Below are 23455 nucleotides of genomic sequence, written 5' to 3' on the forward strand. Positions count from 1 at the left end.
CTCCTGAGGATCTCTTCATTAACCCTGTGAAGTCTTTATAGGCTTTGAATACAAATAAGGAGAAAATGGGACCACAGAAAGAAGATATTGCTAGGTTGCTTTTCATTTTTATGGCCCCTTTCCTCCCCTTTCTAGAACTCCATGAAAGTGATGTTCAAATGCCTCTGGAAAAACTGTGGGAAGGTGCTGAGTACTGCGGCAGGCATCCAGAAGCACATCCGGACAGCTCACCTTGGGTAAGGCACCCTCCCTCAGTGTGATGTGGGCTCCCCCAGTGTGGTGTGGACTCCCCCAGTACAGTGTGGGCTCCCCCAGTGCAGTGTGGGCTCCCCCAGTGTGATGTGGGCTCCCCCAGTGTGGTGTGGACTCCCCCAGTGTGATGTGGGCTCCCCCAGTGCAGTGTGGGCTCCCCCAGTGTGATGTGGGCTCCCCCAGTGTGGTGTGGACTCCCCCAGTGTGATGTGGGCTCCCCCAGTGCGGTGTGGGCTCCCCCAGTGTGATGTGGGCTCCCCCAGTGCAGTGTGGGCTCCCCCAGTGTGATGTGGGCTCCCCCAGAGCCTGGTGTGGGCTCCCCCAGTGTGGTGTGGGCTCCCCCAGTGTGGTGTGGACTCCCCCAGTGTGATGTGGGCTCCCCCAGTGCAGTGTGGGCTCCCCCAGTGTGATGTGGGCTCCCCCAGAGCCTGGTGTGGGCTCCCCCAGTGCAGTGTGGGCTCCCCCAGAGCCTGGTGTGGATTCCCCCAGTACAGTGTGGGCTCCCCCAGTGCAGTGTGGGCTCCCCCAGTGTGATGTGGGCTCCCCCAGAGCCTGGTGTGGGCTCCCCCAGTGCAGTGTGGGCTCCCCCAGTGCAGTGTGGGCTCCCCCAGTACAGTGTGGGCTCCCCCAGTGCAGTGTGGACTCCCCCAGTACAGTGTGGGCTCCCCCAGTACAGTGTGGGCTCCCCCAGTGCAGTGTGGGCTCCCCCAGAGCCTGGTGTGGATTCCCCCAGTACAGTGTGGGCTCCCCCAGTGCAGTGTGGGCTCCCCCAGTGTGATGTGGGCTCCCCCAGAGCCTGGTGTGGGCTCCCCCAGTGCAGTGTGGGCTCCCCCAGTGCAGTGTGGGCTCCCCCAGTGTGGTGTGGGCTCCCCCAGAGCCTGGTGTGGGCTCCCCCAGTGCAGTGTGGGCTCCCCAGTGCAGTGTGGGCTCCCCCAGTGTGGTGTGGGCTCCCCCAGAGCCTGGTGTGGATTCCCCCAGTGTGGTGTGGGCTCCCCCAGAGCCTGGTGTGGATTCCCCCAGTACAGTGTGGGCTCCCCCAGTGCAGTGTGGGCTCCCCCAGAGCCTGGTGTGGGCTCCCCCAGAGCCTGGTGTGGGCTCCCCCAGTGCAGTGTGGGCTCCCCCAGAGCCTGGTGTGGGCTCCCCCAGTACAGTATGGGCTCCCCCAGTGCAGTGTGGGCTCCCCCAGTGTGGTGTGGGCTCCCCCAGAGCCTGGTGTGGATTCCCCCAGTGTGGTGTGGGCTCCCCCAGTGTGGTGTGGGCTCCCCCAGTGCAGTGTGGGCTCCAGGGGATCTGTGGTGGGAGCCTCTCAAGGCCTGGGAGAGAGAAGTCGCCTTTGCTTCATCCAGGAGCTCGATTACATGACTACGAGACGATAGCACATTTCTAACGAGTGTTGCTTGGTGTGAGGCCGGGGAGGGAGAGCACCAAAGCCCAAAGAAAATACGCTTTCATCTGATGTCGTGCAGTGCACACCCTGCCAGTATAGAAAGGACCGTTTTTCCCTGAAATCTCACTGCGCCCTTGTGCACCAGGGGCTGATTCCGGGGGGGACACATGGTCTCCCCCAGGCCTTATGTGTCTGTGAGTAGGACTTGGCGGCCAGTCACAACTCGGCCAGTCCTTTACTGGAAAGGACGTGGGGACAGGAATAGAACAGACGTCCGTTCTTGGTCCCAGTCTGGGGTCTTGCATGGAATGCTGTCAGAAAGCCAAGCCGGCCAGACCTGAGACAGCACAGGCACCTCCCCACACGCTCAGCCTGAGCTCAGGGCGCATGGAACGAGGCTGGCAGAAGCCATGGATTTGGCCAAACAGAAAGGCCAAGGAAAAGGGGGGGGAGGGGCTTTTATTTTAGGTTCTATGTAGGGATCGTAAGTGGGAAAGATGCTTACTGCGAGTCAGTGGTCTGCGGCCACTGGCCGTGTCCATGAAATATGGGACACCCATGGAAGGGAGGTACACAGGGGCCTCGGCTCAGCCATCCCAGAAAAACAGGTTGCTGGGTACGCATCGCCTCTTTATAGAGAAGGGGAATAAGTGTTTTCTGAGGATACGGACAGTTCCTTTAATGTGCTAAAATCCTTTCTGTGAAAAAGGACGGTTTTCTGTGATGCAGGGAGAAGAAGTTTGAAAGCCCCAGAGACACTTTTCCTGGTGACTGTAAACACGAGGACCCCCACCGTGGACCTTGTTTTTATTGACGAGGCACTCAGTGCTCGCTGTGTGTCAGGAACACTTCTAAGCACTGTTTCCTTGCTTGGTCCTCACAACCAGCAGGCACTGCGTTATCCCCAATTTTTCCGTGAAGAACTGGGGTTCTAGAGAGAGTCTTAGGGAAGCAATAGTGGCTTAAGAAACTACACAGATCTACCAAGTCATTAAACAAAGTGAATTAAATACAATGAGCCCCCTTCGGAAGGAGCATGGCGGCTCTCCCAGGTAGGAGTAGTCCGAACTCCTAACCTTGGGGACAGGTCCAGCCTGTGACCTCTCTTCACCTCCTCCACCCCTCATTCCCCGCCCCCGCCCCGGCCGTCAGCGCTGCCCTGGGTCCTTGAGGCCAGCCTGCTGCTGGTCTGCTTGCTGCCCTTGCTCTTGCCTCCGCTGCTGCTTCTCCAGACCACAGCCAGAGTGATCCTTTTTAAAACCTGCTGAGATTCCTCAAAGCCCCAGTGGCGTCTGTCACCTTCAGAATAAAATGCAGAGACTTCCCCTGAGCTGCAGGGCCCTCTGGGACCTTGTCTCTGCCTTGGTCCCCGCTCCTCCCCCACCACTGTCCCCTGGTGCCCTGAGCCCCAGCCCCCGCACTCTGCCCTTCTCAGAAGACACCAGGCCACCCACCCCGGGGGCCGGGTTCGGGTCCAGCAGGGGTGTGCCCCTCCCCTCATTCAGGTCTCTGCCCAGACCACCTCCTCAGAGGCTTCTCTGACCACTGTTTCAAATACCCACCCCGCCCCCATCACTTACTCTGTGAAGGACACTTATGCTGCCTCATTTTTCTTTCTGGGACTTATCACTCACTGCCAGATAGACTGAATCCCTATTTCTTTATGGGTGTCTCATCTGCCTCATCCGCAAGACTGTAAGTTCCATCGAGGCAGAGTCTATCTAGGACTCGGTCACTGCGACATCAGGAGACCCGAAAAAAGGGCTTGAGCCTAGGAGAGGCTCAGGGAATTGTTGACTAAGTGCTTGGTTGGTTGGCTGGTTGAATCCATTGCTTTGTGAAGCCAAGGCCGGCTTCCCTGGCGTGGACCGGACAGGTGAGTGAGTGCTGCCGGGCAAGGAAGGGTTTTCTGGGCAGATGAGAGAGAGAAAGGGCATTGCAGACAGAGGGAACAGCATGTGCGAGGTGGTGTCGGCTGACGTCTGCTGTCCTCGGCCTCAGGCGTGTTGGGGATTCGGACTACAGTGACGGCGAGGAGGATTTCTACTACACAGAGATGAAGCTGCACACGGACTCGGTGGTGGACGGCCTGAGCAGCCTGGCCCCGGGCTCGCCCTCCCAGACCCTGGCTTCACCTCCCACGTTCCCCATCCCGGAGTCAAGCCGGACAGACACCCCTTGTGCCAAAAGCGAGACGAAGCTGATGACGCCCCTGAGCCGCTCGGCCCCCACCACCCTCTACCTCGTGCACACCGACCACGCTTACCAGGTGACGTGCAGGGACCCTGAGGGGTCCACTTTGCCCCTGACCCAAAGCAGCCGTGTTCTGACCTGTGAGTAGAGGAGAACTTAGTGGGAACACAACATCACACACGGTAGTGCAGTAGCTGAGCTCGTTTTCTTCTTTTTCTCCTCGTAAAGCCACGATCTCACAGATGGGACCCTCTAGGTTCTTGGACTCCCCAGGACTGACTGGATATCCCTCAGAGGCTGTCACAAGGATTACAATCCTTAGTATTGTAAAGGTTTCAGCAGGGTGCCTGACACGTGCTGTGTCTGTTAAATAAAGAAAAAAAGGTGAGCACTGAAAAGCTTTGGCACGAGGATGGAACCATCCTGAATCCCCAGGCCGGGGCTTCTTGCTCTGCCTTCTGCATCGGTAACTAACCCTCTGCGATTATAGCAGTGGGTGTCGCTGGTCCCCAAATCAGCAGTGTCAGCATCATGTAAACCTGGGGCTGCCCAGACCCACTGGCCCAGAATCCGCTGGGAGCCCAGTCTGTGCTGTGACAGGCCCTCCACGTGAGCGCTTCACTCTGAAGTCTGATGAGACCTTACAGACAAATCCTGCAAACCCAGGACCCAGCCAGAGCTCCCTGACCCCAGCAGTTATTAATTCTTTAAAATGTTGATTTGGATTTGGATTAATAACATGTCAATGCATTCCAATTTTAAGAAAACTGTTCACCTGTAATTCTCAACTTACCATACGGTTGTTTCAACTTTCAAAACCATCTCCTTGACGTACTTGAACTTGCGTTCTCCCTCCTTTGTTTTAGGAACACTTTCCACGGTGTTCCTACTCTTTTAACTCAAATTGCTTCACCATTCTCTCATTGTTAGGTGTCTACTTTGCAGTCTATCCCATTTTTTCACTATCGTTAATAACTCTACTATGAGCATTTCTGTGCAGGTAGCTTACTTTATCTGTGAATTCACGGAAGAATAATTACTGAGTCAGTGGATATGACATGAACAGCTTACGGCTCTTGCTAAATATAGTCGCCAAAATATTTTCCAGTGGTGCCAGTGACAAAACCACTGTCACTAGCCACTGTATGTGTAATTAGAAAAACTAACCCTGTAGGAGAAAAATTCAGTCGCTTATTTCGTAAACAAAGTCAGGAGCGATGGAATAGAGCTGATTCTTAAATTTGTGGGTGCGATGAATTTCATCCTGACTCTTGTCAATGTTGGTCAAAAAGAATAATTCATTCCTCTTTTCCTAGTTTGTCAGTGTTTCGTTTCAGTGTGAAATCATGCGCTTGAGCCAACATAACTGATTTTGCTCATCTCTTAAAATGAGAGTTGGGACACACACTTGGTGATCTAGAAGGTCCACATATGCCTAATATTGGGATGTCTCTGTTTATAGATATTATAAATGTTCAGCATAGACAATATTGAAAATGTAAGCAAAGAAATAAAGTTCATCCCTAATCCCAATAACAAGAAAGTCCCTTGGTAAACATGTTTTGTACGTCCTTCAAGACTTTGTTCTACGTGGGTATGTTTGCTCATTTAAAAAAAAAAGGCATGTATTGTAGTACTGCTTTTACTATGCTTTGTTTTTCCATTGAATACATCATAAGCGTTTTCCGCATGCCAGTGAGCGTTCAGCCTCGTTTGTGATGGGTATACCATAATGTATTTACCCATTTTCCTATTACTGGACATTTGTGTTTCCAGTTTTTGTACATCACACATAGTTCCGCAACGAACCTCCTTGTATTCATTTCCTCAGAACGAATCCTAGAAGTGGAATCGCTAATACACAGAATGCTAAGAATTTTTAAATGTATCGCCAAACTACCCGCCCCAAAGGTACCAATTTACACACTCCCCCATCACGGCATAAAAGTCTGTATTTCCCGATTTGATAGTGAAGAATTACATCTCACAGGTGTTCTAAAATACAGAAGAATAGTCAAAAACCGTCTTTTGTACCTTCGATAGATATACTTAGATAGGTAAAATTTATTTCTCGCTACTCTCTTTGACCATGCTTCATCTCCTCCTATTAGATAATTAGTCTAAGTTATTAATACAGCTGAGATCGTATCAGAGGCGCTACCTTGGTAATGACAGCTTCAGGCTCTGAGGAAAGCGGTTCCTTCATGACGACTTCCTTTCCTGTTTCGCAGGCCACGCCTCCCGTGACCATTCCAGGATCAGCCAAGTTCACCAACCCCAATGGCAGCAGTTTCAGCATTTCCTGGCAGTCTCCTCCAGTTACCTTCACAGGCATTCCGGTAAGTGGAAAAGCAACACGCTAGCGATCTGGTCACAACCAACTGTAAACGTGGAGAATCAGTTGGAGACATATGCAAGAAAAAGACAAAAAAATCAGAATGTGCAAAGTACCCTGCTTTTTATGCTGTGTTTGTAAACGGGGCAAAGCATCACGGGATTCAGACAGGCCCACCGACTGCAACTTGAGAAGGTGTTTGGACTGGAATTTTAGAAAACTACAAGAGTTTCAGCTGTTGACAAACAGCTTCTTGGAACTCGATGAAGGTGTTCTTGTGTGGGTGGTTTATTTGTCTGTTTCAAAAGGCTTTATAAAATTAACCGCTGAACTCAGACCCTGAACATAAAAGGAAAAGAGCCTGTATGTAAGTGGTGTTGACGAGTAACTTCATACAATTTATGACTTTGACGTGATTGTTTGTGGGTATGTCATTTTGAAGATTCAAAAAAATAAATAAACTGCAATAATGTTTTTTTCCCAAAACCCGAATAATCCAAACTGATGGCTAATTTGAAAATAAATGAGTGCTAAAATATGCAATCAGGTGTCAGTAGTGCACGAGAATTGATTTGGCATATTAAATGAGTACTGTCTGATAAATCACCGTGAATTAACCTGGTTCCTAAACACTCATTTAAAAATCTACTGGGTCTTTTATATCTTATCGCAGAACACCCAGAGATCCACACACTGTGATGCTTGAAGTGGTTTATAACTCCTGATAAGGCTCAGAAAGTGGCTTATGATAACGGATATTAATGGTATTTTCTCCTCTCCCCACGGACCTCACAAAAGCTTCTTATTATCAACCCAGGGCAACTCCCCGAGGTTTCCAGCAAATACTAAGGCCTCCTGCGGAGCTGATAATAATGAAAGTGACTCAATCAATGAGCCAGACTGTCCTCTGTCAATGAATATTTATCCAGTTCCCTAGAGGAGTAGCCAACAATCAAATGCATCCTGCTGGCAGCAATTTGAGAATGTGTGGCTTCCAGAAAATACTCCTCAATTCAATTTTTAAACAATATCTCGGATCTGGAGTGATTATGAAAGTCGCCTGCTTTGTGGGATAGTGGTAACCGCCAGTCGCTCTGAAAGAGCAAGGATGCAGGAAGGGGCCTCGGAAGCAGACGGTGGGAGGGTGGGGGGCGGGGACGACTTAGCCATCACTTGTGCATTTGGTTTCTGGCAGAAACGGTGATCTGCTGAAGTGGGTGTCAGAGGTTAACCATCAGTCCTTTGGGGACTTCTTTTTGTCGTTAGATATAAAAAGACCCAGAGTGGCCCTGGATGTGACATTTAAGACAACCCTTCTAACCTGAAAGGCAGCAGCCATTACAGAATTACGGAGACCTGCTATTCCAAATTCTGTTCATTCGGACCTTTGATTTGAGGAGACTTTTCGAGAGCATGCAGCATACTGCTCGTGGAGTGTAGAGACAAGTGTAGCGTGTAGATGGAACAGCCCAGTTCAGACTTCTTTTCAAATGGCGCTTTTTCCCCTGTCATTTCCTTCTGAAGTACAGAGAAATCACTCTGAGTGGTTTGTTACCAGCTGCAAGTTCTCCAGAGTTCCTAACTATCTTACACAGCCGGATACCAGCCAGGTACCTTCTCCTGTGTGTTTTCCGACGGTGAAATTTTAAAACTCTGCTGTGGACACTGTATGTCTCTGTACCCTCATCTCAATGCCCTGGATTTTTCAGAGTCCCTAATTTCACTGTCTATTGGCTCAGGGACGTTCCGGACTAGAGTTTGGACAGAAAATACATGGAGCAGCTGGGTTAACTGGTATCCCACTAAAATCCTACGTGAGCTCATTTATTCTTTCACCAGCCAAATCCCCAAATCTACTATCTGGTGTGTGGTCCGCTTCAGCCAACTCTGTGGACTCTTAGCAGTCAAGCTTGGCATTCCTATTTGAAAATGAGGAGAGGGCAGGGTGTGCTATGTGGCACGCCTTTTGTTTTACTCTAGAAAGAAGACAAGAAGCCTTACTACTAAAAATATTCATTTGCTGTGCTATCAATGCTTAAAAAAAAAAAAAAAACAGTGGGTGTTTGCTATCCACCTCCTTCAACGGGAGCTGGCTGTCACAAGGGCACAGTGCACAGCACAGGATGTGACATGTCCTCTGAGGCCATCAGCAGCTGTCCCTGAGTTCTGCCCGAATGCCAGGCCCACCGGTAGGAGACAGGGACCCAGGCTGGTTACATATAAGAGCATGTGAATCCGTACCTTCTACCTTAGTGTGAAACGGTTTTCAGACAGGGGCGCTCAACGTTTTAAATTATAGTGAGCTAGTGTTCGTGATGGCCTCTGCTGTCTCCACGCGGAAGTACAGAGCCGTTGCCATTTTAGAAAATGCTGTTTAAGAACACATTTGTGCTCCAAAACAAACATCCTGAGGCTGCCGACTCCATTTAAGGTTTGCTTTCCTCTTTGAGAACCTTGGAGACCTTCTGGAAGAGGGCAGCTTTTGTATGCCTCCTAGAGACTGGAGTAATCTCCTTCTGAGAAAAGCCAAGGTCTGCAGGATTTTATGTATTCATTTACCGAGGCTAGACTTCCTGAGCTCTGGGCTTTAATAAGTTCCCTGGGTAAGGCCCCTTCCTGGAGGTGTGCAGCCAGCAGGCCAGGATGCATATTTACAAACGCCACTGGGGGCTCTGGCTTTTCTAGCCCAAGGCTGTGGACTCGGGGGTGGGAAGAGGACCTTCATTAGTTGGAGCTTTTTTGACCTGTTTTTCCCCCGAATGGCCATCTTTTCTTCTAATTATCTCCATTCCTTTCTCTGTCTTTTCCTGACCCAAAGCAGAGAGCTCTGGCCCCTGCGGTAGTCTGCTCAGACTGCATTAATGGATTACCACAGACGGGGGCCTTCAACCACTGAATGTATGTTCTCAGCTCTGGAAGCTCTGGAAGCTCCAGGCCTGGAGCTGGCCCCTCAGGCCCTGGTGAGGCCCTTTTCCTGACTGTACAGGGCCAGCTCCTCGTGTGTCCTCACACAGCCTGTTCTCTCGGGGGGATGCCCTTTGGTGTCGCTTCTTATAAGGACACTAATCCTAGGGGGTCAGGATCCCATCCTTTTGGCCTCACTTATCCTTAATTACTTCCTGTGCAGGCCCCTTCTCCAAATACAACCACACTGGGAATTAGGGCTTCAACGTGAACGTGGGGACGACAGACATTCAGTCCATAACAGGCCCCAGCAAGCAATAGGGGCTAATCAGCCTGCCATCCCAGAGCCCACCAGCCGGGAGGGTCTCCCAACCGCAAATGGCCCTGCTTCACTGTGAGTGGTTCAGCTGGGGTGGTTTTCTTTAACCCCTTGAGGGAGGGTTCAGAACAGTATCCTATAAGAGGTTAAAACCAAGACCAAGGTCTCTTGTTTGTTTTATTCCATTTGAGAGAAAATCACAAAGAAAATGAGTTTCTCCAACTTACAGGCAGCAGGACACAGCATCCATATTACTGCTCTGGGGTGAGTTCAGAGGCAGGTCCCCACCTGGCCAGTCAGATGGCTTCTCGGAGCAGTGCCCTCATTGCACCACCTAGGAGAGTGGCGTCGTTGGGCACAGCCTGGAGCTGGCTGACACCGTGGACCATTGCTATTACTGTACCTGTGACGTGTCATGTTACCATACAACGGAGGTCAGAGAAAGTGATTCTCCCTGTTTGCACCTGGTTCATGTGACACTATTATCCTCAACATGCAGGAGAAGTTAGCCATGATTTTTGCAGACTATAATTTAGAGTTCTTTAAACGCTTCTGAGGCCACACCTAATTAGTGGACAAATTACAGGCATATAGCCCGATAGTCCTATTTATTGAGAAATAATACCATGTAGTACTCTCCAAGTATATTGCATACGATATAAAACATGCCCCAAAATAGAAATTAGAAATGGTTAAGATATAAAGCAAAAGAAATTGAAATGTGGAGACCACTGAGACAAAATAATGGAATTTTCAGACACCTGGTCCTTACATTTCAGTAAATGGCGCCAGTGTCCCCCTAGCCGTTCAGTCCAGGACCGAGGACTCAGGCTTGACCCCACTTAATTCATCCCAGACTCATCTAAAGATTTGTCTGTTGCTTTTGTCCTGTGTCCCATCTGCCGGCACCTCCCAGACTCTGCCTCGAAAGCACACGCGTCCGGCCCCTTCTCACCACCACGGCCACACTTGGCTAGGTCACCGGTACATTTCCCCCCAAATATTGCAAAAAGCCTCTTAACCAGTCTTCGGGGCTCCTCTCCAGCTGTCTCTAATTCATCCTCCAAGAAGCCAAAGCGATTTTTTTTCAAAGCATTAATCAAATGTCTCCCTTTCTTAACACGCTCCAAAGCCTTGCTGTGCCCTTAGAGTAACATTCAAACTCCTTCTCAGAGCTACAAGACATGACGTGAATCTCCCACCTCCCGTCACCCCCCCTTGGCCCCCCACACAGCGTCTTCTGGCCCCGATGCCACTCTGCACCTGGGGGCCTTTGTCACTGCTGTCCCTTTCTGTGAGGTACCTGGGAGATAAAAGGTATCCTCCTCCAGGGGCCTTCTCTCAGCCCCCTGAATAAACAAGTGTCCTGTCCTAGCTCAAGCTCTGCCTGTTCCCCTATTTTATTGTCTTCAGGCACGTGTCACTTGTCACTAGAATGACCTTATTTGTCTGGTGTTGCTGTCCGTCTCCACACTAGAATGTCTGCTCGATGAGGGCAGAGCCTTTGTTCTGTGCAGGGCTGTGTCCCCACAATCCAGAACGGTGCCTGTGCACAGCATGTGCTTAGTTAGCACTTGTTGAATGAAGAACATCCTACAATCTCATATGACCACACACAAAAGGGGGATGGCAATTCTGCAAAATTGGGAGCCTTCCATGGCTGACGGAAATAGTGTCATTGTCATGTCATCTAAATTTTTCCAATTCTCTGACTAAATAAGGAAGTATTCTTGAGACACAAGGACTACAATAATTAAAAAAAAATTTTATGTGGCAGCCGGGTGGCTCAGTTGGTTAGAGCGCAGCGCTCGTAACACCAACGTCGCCGGTTTGATTTCCACATGGGCCAGTGAGCTGTGCCCTCCACAACTAGAGTGCAAACAACGGCTTGATGTGGAGCTGATGGGTCCTGGAAAAACACACTGTTCCCCAATAAAATTTAAAAGACAAAACAAAAATGACTTGACTTGGAGCTGATGGGTCCTGGAAAAACACACTGTTCCCCAATAAAATTTTAAAAACAACAAAACAAAACAAAATGACGTGGAGCTGATGGGTCCTGGAAAAACACACTGTTCCCCAATACTCCCCAATAAAAAAAAAATTTCTTTTTAAATTTTTTATTGTCCTGATCACTTAAAACAATTCATATGAGCACATTTTAGATCATTCTAGGTCACTCTATGTCATGTGGTTGGGCATAGCTGCAGTATTCACTCCCTCTCATTTGCTGTTATGAATCCTGGTCAGGGATTGGGGCGGCGGGGGGTCGGGGGTGGGAGGGTGGGGGGATTCTGCTCCTAGAAGAACCTACATATTTGCCCACTGACCTCCAAAGCTTTCATTTCTAAAACATCACGGATGTCACTCACCTCTGCTGCCCTCCCTCCACCCAACTCTAACAAAAATTAAGACCAATGTTACAGAATAATTCAGACTCACAGCAATAATGGTTTAAAGGTTCAGGGTTTTTTAACCTCTTTAATTTTTTTTTTTTTTAAGATTTTATTGGGGAAGGGGAACAGGACTTTATTGGGGAACAGTGTGTACTTTCAGGAATTTTTTTTTTTTATTGGGGAACAGTGGTGTGTCTTTCCCAGGACTCTCATCAGCTCCATCCAAGTCAAGTTGTCCTTTCAGTCTTAGTTGTGGAGGACACAGCTGAGCTCCAGGTCCAGTTGCCATTGTTAGTTGCAGGGGGTGCAGCCCACCATCCCTTGCAGGAGTCGAACCGGCAACCCTGCGACCGAGAGCATGTGCTCCCACCAACTGAACCATCTGGGAGCTCAGCGACAGCTTAGCTCAAGGTGCCGTGTTCAATCTTAGTTGCAGGGGTTGCTGCCCACCATCCCTTGCGGGAGTCGAGAAGTTGAACCGGCAACCTTGTGGTTGAGAGCCCGCGCTCCAACCAGCTGAGCCATCTGGCACTGGCCCATGTGGGAATCGAACCAGCAGCCTTTGGTGTTAGGAGCACAGAGCTCCACCGGGCTGGCCCCCTCCCTTGCGGGAGTCGAACCGGAAGCCTTATGGTTGAGAGCAGGCGCCCCAACCAACTGAGCCACCCCACCCGTCCGTCCCTGTTTAATTTTTTTTTTTTTTTTAATTACTGTCTGGGAAAATAACCCGGATGTCCATTCCTTTATGTTGAAGTTGACTGGAACACACTAGTCCCTGCACTGGAGAATATCAGTTCTGTAAGGCTGCCTTAAGAATGTTCCCGGAACAGTTAACTGGTAGTGGTATTTCTATGGCCATGTTCACTTCTAAATGATCATGTTTTTAACTGTATTGTCTGCCCTCCTGTAACAACAATATATATTTACTTGAAATATCATTGGTTATGAAAATTAGTTTCTTACAGCTTTTGAGAATCTGAGGAGCTGGGAAGATACTTAGTGTTGTGAGAGCAGACGAAGCAGGGAAACTGAGAAGCCCAAGAGGAATGGAGAACAAAGGGCCGTCCTGTTGTTACTGGGGGTCTCTGGGGGGTAAGAGGGCAGAGCTCAGAGCAGCCCTGGCCCTGCCATTTATTAGGTCCCGTGACCTTGGGCAAGTTATGTAACCTCCCTATGCCTTGTTTTCCTCCTCTACAAAATGGGAACGATAACAGTACTTATCCCATGGGGTAGTTGTGAAAATTAAAGCAGCTGTCAGAGAACCTGGTACCCAGTGATGCTCGGTAAGGATTATGGGGATGACATTCGTTCTGGATTTGCTCAGGCTTCTCGCCTTTATTCCTCTGGGACCCCAGCGTCTGCTGTGCGGATGTCCTGTGCAAAAAGCCTTTTATTTAATGGCTGTGAATGATCTAATAGAGCGAACAAAGGACCGAGGGCCACACAGTGTTGGGGCCACAGATGAGCTGCATTGCGTCTCTAGAGATAATTCTCTTCACCTCTCTAGCTTTTCCTAAAGGAGAGCATGAGGCTTGCAATGGGGATATACTTTAAGGTATAAACTATTGTGCAAGTGAAAATATGTCACTGTGGGCAAGCTGGAATGCACAGAGGTGGAGTCATGAAGATTTTACAGCATTCGTCGTTGCTGGGTGTCTTCGGTTTGGGGATGCATGTGCATTCTGCCACGAGCATTCCCCAACCACTGTAAGACGTGGTCTCTGTGAAGGATGCACTTCACCTCCATGTCCGATGGTCAAGTTCACTGGCCACATCGCAAAGGCTAAATAAATGTACGGTGAGTAGAACCTGTCCAGTCACCTTTGTTTCCGTGTACTTACCAGGTGTCACCAACACATCATCATCCACTGGGCACAGGAGAGCAGAGACAGCACACGCATACGGTCCTGTCGTCCCCGCCCAGAGGGACGGTCAGCCTGAGGTATGACGGCCTGCAACGCCACACCCTCCTCTCCAGGGAATTAGCTGAAAAATAGGAGAGCGGCCAGAAAAAGAAAGCTGAGATACAACCTTCCGTAACATTTCCCCATCACGGACGAGGTGCCCTTTCTTGTTTCCTCATCCATTAACTACGAACAGAGATTTGTTGTTTTTGTTGTTGTTGTGACAGTTCCCAGTGAGTGTCCTTACAGAACAGGCCGTGGCGTCACTGGGTTTGCTTAAAGCCATGGTACACTAACCTCTGTATTGAATGACCTGCAAGGTAGAGTTTTTACTCCTGATCCAGGGGCTCCCTTAACCAGGACACTAAAACTCTGAGAAGGAAGAGAGATTTGAAAGTGCGTATTTAAAACCTTGAAAGAGTCATGCTCTCTCCTGGCATTTCTCATATGTATTGGTGTAATTCACTGTTGCAGAGATGGCAAGTGGACATGTCCACAAATGGATAGAGAGTTTACAAGTATACAAGTAAATCGTCAGAGCCCGTGCGGTGGCCGTGCAGACATCCCGCATGTGCTGAAGCCTGACCTGGAGAGAACCCCGTGGTGTGGCCTAACTTTATTTTTTCCTAGACCTTTCAAGGGATTTTGAGCCCGCCCCGTAACACCCCCCGAGTTTGTCCCGCTGAGTACGCTGTCCTCATCTGTGTTGCAGGAAGCCTCGGGGAGAGGGCAGAAAGTGCCGGAAGGTGTACGGCATGGAGCACCGGGACCTCTGGTGCACGGCCTGTCGCTGGAAGAAGGCCTGCCAGCGCTTCACCGACTGAGCCACGCGGCCTGCGGCCCAGCCGCCAGCCCACGGCCACCCTCACGTCCCACTGCAGGCTTTGGACAACGCTCTTCCTTCCGAGCAAAACACACCGGAAGCCCAGGAAAAGCACTTCCAGGAGCCTTGGTGGAATTACAGCAAAAAAGAAAACCAGGTCACCACCCTCCCTGGTCTTGCTAAGAGTAGAGTCTAGAGCATCTGTAACTTGTTCTGAGTGTGTGTGTGAAAAGAAAAATCATCCTTCCTTGCTGTGTGTCTAGGTCTGAAAACTGTGGACTTCTGTAGCATCTGAACCCACAAAGCCCATGCTTCCTAGAAAGGAGGCATATTTTGATAAGCTTTCTGAATAATGCCGTTTCTGAAGTGTTTTTTCAACACACACAAAAAGCTACATGTTATGCCGTAGCGTTTGTACAAAGAACAATACCTGCTTTCGTGTGAATAGTCTTTCCCTGGTTTTCCATGTGACTTCTTGGAGCAGCACACATCATGATGTGTTGCCAGAAAGGGCAGCACTCTGGGGATTTTTTCTATGTCTGTCTTGTTTGTTGGTTTGTTTTGTTTTGAAGAATGGCCCAAAACCACCACGGCAGAGCGGTGAGCTTGAAGGGCCCCCGATGGCAGAAGCTCGAAGAGACTGATGATGGAATCACCAGCAGACTTCAGCTCCAAGCTGAGCGAGCTCAGGACGTCCAGCCGTCACTGTTGGGAGACACCTAGGAGGCTTTCTGGGATCCGTACGGGGCCCTTCCCCAGGAGGCCCAGCTCCTTCTCTACCTGCCACAACTCAGTCCAGAACCAGCACCTGGAGCCCTCCGGTAAGCCTGATACTTCCTTCAGGAATGTGATGCAAACTGCAGCTGGGATCTGTGTGTCACCGCTTGTCTGACGGTCATTGCCAGGTCGATGGGTCATCGGGCCTTCCTTCCGAACTCCACACTGTCTGGTTTGAGAAAAGGTCGAGAACTCAAGCTGGCCCTGCAGGCTTGCTGTCGACAGCAGAGCACAGCCTTTGCACCCCCATCTGTTCAGAAAGCCACGCAAGGTCAGCAAACAGGGTCCGTTCTGAGTGCACTTTGCTCGGTTTTGTGCTTTAGCATGTCTGGGAGATGGCTTCTTGAACAATCGAGATGTTGTATGGGTAAAGGCAAGATCTAAACCTTTATTTTTCTTATAAAACTAGTGGAGCTAGTCATGAAGTGTTTGCTGGAAAGGGAACGTAGAGAACACCAAAAGGAAGACGCGTGTCGGTATAGGACTCTCAGATTAGCACGACCAGGGTTTGCAGTGTATTCCATTTGTCAGGCTTTCTCAGCTGGCTGGCTGGCTGGTTGGTTGGTTGGTTGGTTGGTTGGTTGGTTGGTTGGTTGATTTGGCGGTAATGGTGCAGGGAGAGGGGAGTAGTTGTCAAGCCCTATAAACTTCCACCCTCCTCTCGACTGCCCTGCTGAAGTTATTCCTCCTACACCTATGCAAAGAGGTACAAGCGCCCTCTAGGAGGCCACGTGTGGGACGGGTAGCCTGTGAGCAGCCATAGGAATGTTAAATCAAGTTGCACAAAGGAAAGTTTAATATATGTCTAGAGATTGTACATACACTTCTTTTTAGAGAGTACTGAGAAGTCATCTAGTGATAACAGGGACCCTTTTTCTATATAAAGGAGGCTCTGCAGTGTAACATCTCCATTCACATATTTTGGCAATTTTGTTTTTTAAACTCTCATGTGACTTTTCAAACATTATTCCTGGGAAGAGATCCTGTGTGTCTCCTGCATTTATTTTTTTCTGTAAAAACACTTATTTCAAGAGCGCGGAAGAAGAGCTCCAGTTAGTTTCACATCCGCAGGTTCCCTCAGCCCTCATCCCAGCACCTGCTCTGTCTGACGTCTGCTTGGTACTTCCGAGATCAGCCAGGAGAGGCCCTTTTATAAGTGCAGGAATGTCCTGTACCCTGAACCCCCAGCATGTCTTTCCTGCTCCCTGCTGACCTGTCGCTTCACCTGCAGGCCCCTCTGCTGTGGGTGGCATGCCCAGGCGCCATGGGAAGGCCAGGGCTGGTCGGCCACTTCAGCGGGCTCACCATGTCCTCCTTAAACACAGGAGAGGGTTTGTCTTCAGTAAGGCTCTCTGGCTCTTGATCCTTGCACTAAGTTGCTAATCAAAAGTGATTAACGTGACGAGGGGCCAAATCCACCCCCCATACCACAGAACTCTGGGGTACAGGAGTGGGAGACCTTTGCTGTGGGCAGTCCTGGGACCTCTCTGTGCCTCTCCCCGAGAGATACAGCACACGGGTTCTGAGGTCGGGCCTGGCTGAGCCCAGCCCAGCCCTTACCTGGATTTTAGCCGAGGCACAGGTACAAGCAGAAGGGAGAGCTGAGTGCAACTGCCCTGAGACTCCCTTTCTAAAGCCTTCTTTACACACACTGGTCCACGTCCCCCACCCACGTGGGCGCCCCTTTCTGCCGGCCAGCCCAGGGCCTGGTGTACCCTCTTCTCTGGCTTCCCGATGTGCACAGACACTCCGTCCCTCCATGCACTCGCAGGCACCCACTCCCTGTACCAAGGTGGCTGATAACTAGGGGACCACCAAGCTTCGCCTGGCTGGCCTCGAAGAAAAGGGGTTAAATTTCTAGCAGGCCTCCAGAAAGCTATCAATTGCAATATACAACACTGATTGTAGAAGCTAAAATTAAAAAAAAAAAAAAGAAAACTGTACAGCTATTTTGTTATACTTTGGAACTAAACGAAGTGCCAAATGAAGCCCGACTTCCATTTACACCATCTCTGTGGTACCACGTTCTTTTCTGTCTTCACTCGGCAGAGGGAGGAGGGAGATGGTTGTTGGCAAGCGACATCCCCTGGCATGGCACGTGCAGGCTGCTGAACTGCGGCCCCTTCCATCGCGGGGACCTCGGAGACCTGTCTGTGCAAACAGTGGCACTGCCACGGATTCTGGTCCCAAAGTATTTCTAAATAAGCACGTCGTAGCCTTGACTTTTCCCTCCCTGATGCCCCCTCCTTCAGAAAAGAGTTCTCCTCTCTCTCCAAGAATTTCAGTGATGCACAGATAGCTGCACAGCAAAGAGCCGTCATCGGGCTGTAGCCTCAGGCCCCCCGACCCCCCAATCTGTGGGAAGCAGTGTGACAACGTGGAGAAAGTAGCAAGAGAGTGAGGGACCCCGAGGAAATACAAGAGCTGGGGGGCACCTGGCTCCCACTCGTCCTAGAACTGGTCACCCTGGTGGCTGTTCCGGCACCTCCAGGGAGCTGCCATTGTCCCTGGGGGCGGCTGCCTGCAGCAAGAAGGCAGTGTGCTGAAGGGGCCAGGTGTCCACACCTTTGAAAGCTGCCCTGGGTTCTGAATCAGCCAGCGGTCTGAATCCACTTCCTTCACCATGAGGCACCACTGGGAAATGAAAGCACAGTGTGCACTTGAGAATGTTTAGAGAAACGAGGCGAGACTCGTACACACAGGAGAGAATACCTTGAAAATAGTAGCAAAATCCTATAAATAATATCCATTTCCTCAGGGAAAATTATGTGGCAAATGGAACTGGAGGCTCTTAAGACAAGGAAAACTTTTATTATCTCTAAAGTCGTAAGTTTTTTTTAATGCACATGGTATCTATCATTCACGTGAAGTGGACCGTGCGGACGTGTCGAGGTGTGGGCGGCCGCTCTGCACAGAAGAGCCGTCCCTGGGGGGCCCACAGCTGGACCAGAGGCTGAGTCCCTGGCGAGTGGCCACAGACTCGCGTGAGGGTCCTTCTGAATGTACCTGTGACTACGAAGCCTTGGCATTCCCTTTTCTAATCACCGGTGGGATGACTCGTCATTAGCTACACGGCAAAAGCCACTAGGGCTGTGTGTTCCGGTCACAGCACTGAGGGAGCAAACTCCTATGGACCTTTGTAGAGAAGGTGCTGCTCTGTCTCTGGGCCCTGCAGAACTCTCTCGACCACACCCACTGTAGCACTGCCTGTAGGAACGCAGGAAAGGATCTGTGCACACACATGGGTGGGAGCAGAGCAGGCTGCGTGAAGACGGAAGGGAATGTGGATCACTGGCGAATGTGCAGGGCGCAGGGTCAGCGGGGCATTTCGTGTCTCTAAGAAAACCACCCGACCAGCCAGCGGCACATACACTGCCCTTCTCCTCCTACCTGTGGGGTTCTGGGACTTGTTTCCTTGTGGTTTTTTTTTGCATTGTAACTAATCAAACCAGAAGTCAGTAAAATGAGATTAGCACTTTTAGGTACCAGTTGTATCAGTAAATAGCGCACACCAATCCGGCAAGAAGGGATAAAATTTATTTAAGACCGACTGGTTTGCTTAGTGTGACTGGCTTTGAAAAAGCCCATGCCCGATGGTCAACATGCTTTAAAAGGTGTATCTATCACAGGACCAACAATCAAAACGGGAATTTTACTTCTGGTCCTGTTTTGTAAATAGTTCCTGTTCTTTTTTTGTTTTGTTTTTTTGAAGACAATCTCTCATGTTTTATAACTTTTCTTGTGGGTCTGAGAATCACCATGGTAATGTGTTGTGTCAAAATGTAACCTGAAATACAGTAACAGTTATAACTTAATTTTCCAAATAAGACAAGAAATATACTGCTTAGGCTTCTACAATTCTAAGAGACATGACACTTTTATAATAAGCATTAGTACTGAACTTCTCAAGTTAACAGAACTGGAAATATTTTACAAGATGCCGTGTTTTTGTAATCACAACGAACATGAACATTTTGTGGGAAATGACTTTGGTTTTATACATTGTAGCTTATTTTTTAAAATACAGTATTTTACCAGACAGGAAGTGTTAATATTGTAAGCAATTCCTGCTCTCCAAACAAAGGGCTATGCCTCTTTTAAGCAAGTGTTTTGATGCATATCTTTTCAATTAACCCTCTGCAGGGTAGAAATGCAGGTTAGATGAAAAGATTATTACAAGAGAATCAAGATGGCAACAGCTACTCCTTTTATCACTACCAGTGTGTTTTCAAAGTCTTTTGTGGGAAAAAGACCTTTTAAGAATCATCCTATGTATCTGAAATATTTAAAATGTTAATAGACATGCATATAAACAATGGGAGAAATATTCTTGTAAATTTCTTTAGTGTAAAAAGATAGATTCCTTCACAGAGACAAGCTTACCGCTCAACCTACCAGAACCACAAACCTGCATTTAACTAGCAAGTATCATTTGGTGGAAATTTCTCAAATCATGGAATGTAAGCCCAAAGATAGGATTCTTAGATAATCAGTGGTGTTTCAAATAATTTTGTCCTCAGCATTAATTAAATAATTTAAATTTTCTTACCAGAACAAATGCTTGATTCTTCACGTGAAGAATTCACAGACACGCCAGGTTGAGATCAGAAAGTCACTGTATTCCCAAGAGCTGGGAACGAGGAAGGAACCATGGAGAGCTTATTAACTGCACCAATAATTCTGAGCTTTGCCAAACTGGTCCCAATGCTATACAGTTTTTTTCTAGCCCACTCACTGTTAAAGCAGGCAAGCATCTTTTCTTTCTAAGATTTTAGTCATTCAAAAGCTAGACGAATTAGCCAAGTCTGCAGGGAACATCAAAAGGAAAACTGGGATAGAATGGCCGGACACCCCCTGGGCAAGTCCTAGGAGGGGGTCAGAGGGTCCCTGAGACCTCGCTTTTACGTGGGCTTTAGGAGCTGCGCACGTGGGGAGTGGAAGCGTGCGCAGTTAGGGAACAGTGTGGACGGCCTCTCCTGGTGGCTGAGATGAGGCCGTCTGCAAGTCTCTATATGTCCACTGCTAGCATCAAAGGTCCCAAGAAGCGTTTACTGCTGGCTGGCGTTGGACCAAGTGAGCCTCGCCTCCTCTCTAAGGAGAAGCTTCCTAACGGAGTGTATGTAGCAGATGCCTTGGAAAGGCCGGGCAGCTTCTGTCCATGAGTGATTCGGGATCAGGCAACAAATGGACCCTAGAGAATGGTGGAGATTATGGCGGACCAGAGAACACACGTCCCCCACCTTTTAGACAATCAGAACCAGCAAGGCAGGCGCAGGGCAGCGAGGTTTCTGACTTGGTGTTATTAAATGTGATGTCACCTGACATTTAAGTTTGGCAACGGACTCAAATTCTTGGCCATCACTGCGTTGACCAAAGGAAACCTGTATGTAGGCAGATGCAGCCTTTGGCCGCCAGCTCCAGCTGTCAGGGAGAGCAGATGTCACATTCAGTAGCCATCAGGTCAAGTTCCGCCATCAACCCCACAAACTCACACCTTGGCACGGTCTGGGCGACTAAACATCAAGGAAGGAAAAGAGGTGAGTTCACCCCAGAACTTATTCTCGTGGAAGACTTGAATGCAGAAATAGGCTATCCTCTGCCTTGCATCTGATCCAAATACACGGAAGGACTCCGCGCTCTCACTCTGCCTCCCTGTGGCGTGCCCAAGCCGTAGCATTGGATAACTGTAAGCTCACCTTTCTGTTGTCACTGCCGTGACCACTGTGACGAGGGGCTGGCAAAGGGCCGCCCTGTGCCCTGCAGCGAAGACCGCACACGCTGTCTCCTCGTGCCCAGGCCCTGGGCCAGCCCCTCCACACTTCCTGGCCATCCTGTCTCGTGACTTTATGCTCCAGGGAAGACTTCTGTCCCTTTACCTCCTCTATGGCAAAATCCCTGCTTCAGAACTGGTAGGGACTTAGGTGTTTTAGAGTGTCCACTGACCTCTGAAGGGAGTTTCTCCACCCAGAAAACCTTAGCCTCTCTGTCAGAGGACAGAGACAAGATGGGGATAAGTGTGTCATGGAAAGAGTGAGCCGTGGCTTCCTTCATGTTCATGGATTGAGGGGTATCTTACACCAGCGTCCTGAGGGTGTGGGGATCGTTGCCCACCTCACCTGTGTAATAAATGGGTCTCTTCTGGATCCATGGTGACATTTGACCTTCCTAAGAACAGAGTGTAGCACAGGAATATTTAGGGTCACCATCACCCCCCTCCAAGGCCAACCTGGAGTGGTCTTGGACTTGGGAGTCATGACTTCCCGCAAGGAGGAGGAAGGAAAGGGGCTTTTTACAGCTCGGACCTTAGTCTTGTCAACAATGCCAGACCCGAGATGACCCAGCCACCCGTCATCTTTTCGGTCTGTTTTTCAGCACAGAAGTAAAAAGCCCGTTCATTCACCTTGTCCGATGCAAACGTGACCACCCCCAAGTGTAACCTTTAGGGCGGCGTCACCACACTCCCTAAGTTCCAAGCATCTCAGTGGTTATTGTAGGAGTTTCGTAGTTAATGCGAGGAACAGTTTCGACTCCTTGGGGAAAGTTATTTTGCTGCTGGCATTCAACATTTGTTACCCATGCAAACTTAAATTGAGGCCAGAAAATGTTAACAGCTCAAATTTACAAATTGTAATGACCAGATCGGAAAGAGCTGTCAACTTCAAGTAGGACACACCTGGGAATCCAGTGCAGTCGTGTTTAAATACGAATGCACTTCCAGCCACACTGGCAATGCCTGCGATTTCTATCACTGTGAGCGACGCACAGGTGGTCTCCCACGTGGAGGGGTTTCATCTCACCCTTCCCCACAGTGTACCAGGTTTCACACCCTGAGTTCCCAGCGAAGCCACTCACAGAGCTGGCAGGGACGTAAACCAGTGTGGCCCGCCACCTCCTTCATTAGGAGGGTGTTTCATAAATGACATTTATGTAGATTCTAAAGTAACAGCCCAGTGCTGGAGGAGAAAACGGGAGCCCTTTTCTCCTCTGCTGGTAAAGAAGCCCGGGTGGCAGTGGTTGGCCCCAATGCCATGACAGTGGCAGAACTCAGAAGTGCCCGGGCTGTAGGGAACAAGAAGAACGGCTCTGTTCCCTAAGGGGAGAAGCTGGATGTGGAAAGCAGGTGGGGATTGTGAACTCAGTGCTTCAACGGTGGTCCTTGTTTTGTAAAAAAAGAAAAGGAAAGAAAAGAAAGAAAAGAAAACTGTTCTTTCCTATTGGGCACCATCCATGTAATGAACTGCGACCTTCCAAACAAAAGATTCCCTTTATGTTATGAAATGTTAAAAATTAATTCTCAAGTCTAATGAATGACGGGTTTGCCCCGCTACTCAAAAGTAGAGGATTCTGATGAAACCCTTTGCAGAAATGGTAAAGTGAAGACCTACATCCGTAGGTAATGGTTTTTTCTAAACGCGACAATCGTCTTCGGATTTTTCACTTAGCGAAAACAGGTTGCGGACATTGGGCTTTCGTAAAAGCCCAGTGACCTAATGCAAACTTTTGACAGCGGGGGACCCATGTATTACATTCACTGAGGGGACAGTTCCCTAAATTTTTAATTCAGAAAATTAACCAGAGTAGAAAGCAGCAACTCCCGGAAAAGGCAAGAGAGCCATCTTTAAAGAATGACATTTTCTTTAAAAAAAAAAAAAAAAAAAAAAGTTGCTCATCTATTTCCTTCTGAATTCTCTCCGCACCGTTGGCTGAAAAGGAAAACCAGCACGCTGGAGAAGCTGAGCTTTGAGAGGGAGAGGACAGTCCCCGTCTGGCAGCCACCTCGCATTTGCTGGTGACACATCCCTCTCCCGTCTGCTCTCACCTGCCCGCACCAGCGGCCACGCTGTCATTATGTATGTTCCCTGCCCAAAGCCCCAGGTGAAATATTTTGCTTCTGGGCTCCTCGTTTCTCACTCTTAAATAAAGTCCAAAGGGATAAATGGCACTGTGCTTGGTGAGTTGGGCTCCGTCAGTGAGGCCATCCCTTCTGCTGAGGAAGAATTCCCATCTGTCTGAGCAGTTCTGGGTGACCACTCAGAGCAGGGCCGGTCACACTCAGCACGAGACTGGGTCAGACTCACTGAGGAAGAACGACAGGCAGATCTCCTGTCCTGGCAGCCTGACTCCGAGCGCCCTTTCCCCCAGCCCCTAACCTGTGGACCAGACCT

The 23455-nt window shown here is 49.4% G+C and overlaps 1 protein-coding gene across 4 annotated transcripts in view; it reads left to right on the top strand.

Moving 5' to 3' along the window:
* The window catches only part of ZNF704 (zinc finger protein 704), a 135805-nt gene that overhangs the window by 109518 nt on the left and 2832 nt on the right, over positions 1 to 23455 (top strand). Inside the window, exons 5-10 of one of the 4 annotated variants that reach the window (XR_004424918.1) lie at positions 136 to 236; positions 3641 to 3908; positions 6064 to 6171; positions 13631 to 13728; positions 14403 to 15334; positions 15419 to 17209. Coding sequence is in view for 1 of the 4 variants with exons in the window: in XM_033125666.1 (XP_032981557.1) it covers positions 136 to 236; positions 3641 to 3908; positions 6064 to 6171; positions 13631 to 13728; positions 14403 to 14514 (687 nt within the window). In the remaining 3 variants the exon portion in view is untranslated. Of the gene's footprint in view, positions 1 to 135; positions 237 to 3640; positions 3909 to 6063; positions 6172 to 13630; positions 13729 to 14402; positions 17210 to 23455 lie in introns of those variants that run through there. The other 3 variants (XR_004424917.1, XR_004424919.1, XM_033125666.1) reach the window with 3 other exon arrangements.

The sequence above is a fragment of the Rhinolophus ferrumequinum genome, chromosome 14 (assembly GCF_004115265.2).
Source record: "Rhinolophus ferrumequinum isolate MPI-CBG mRhiFer1 chromosome 14, mRhiFer1_v1.p, whole genome shotgun sequence".
Lineage (NCBI taxonomy): Eukaryota > Metazoa > Chordata > Mammalia > Chiroptera > Rhinolophidae > Rhinolophus > Rhinolophus ferrumequinum.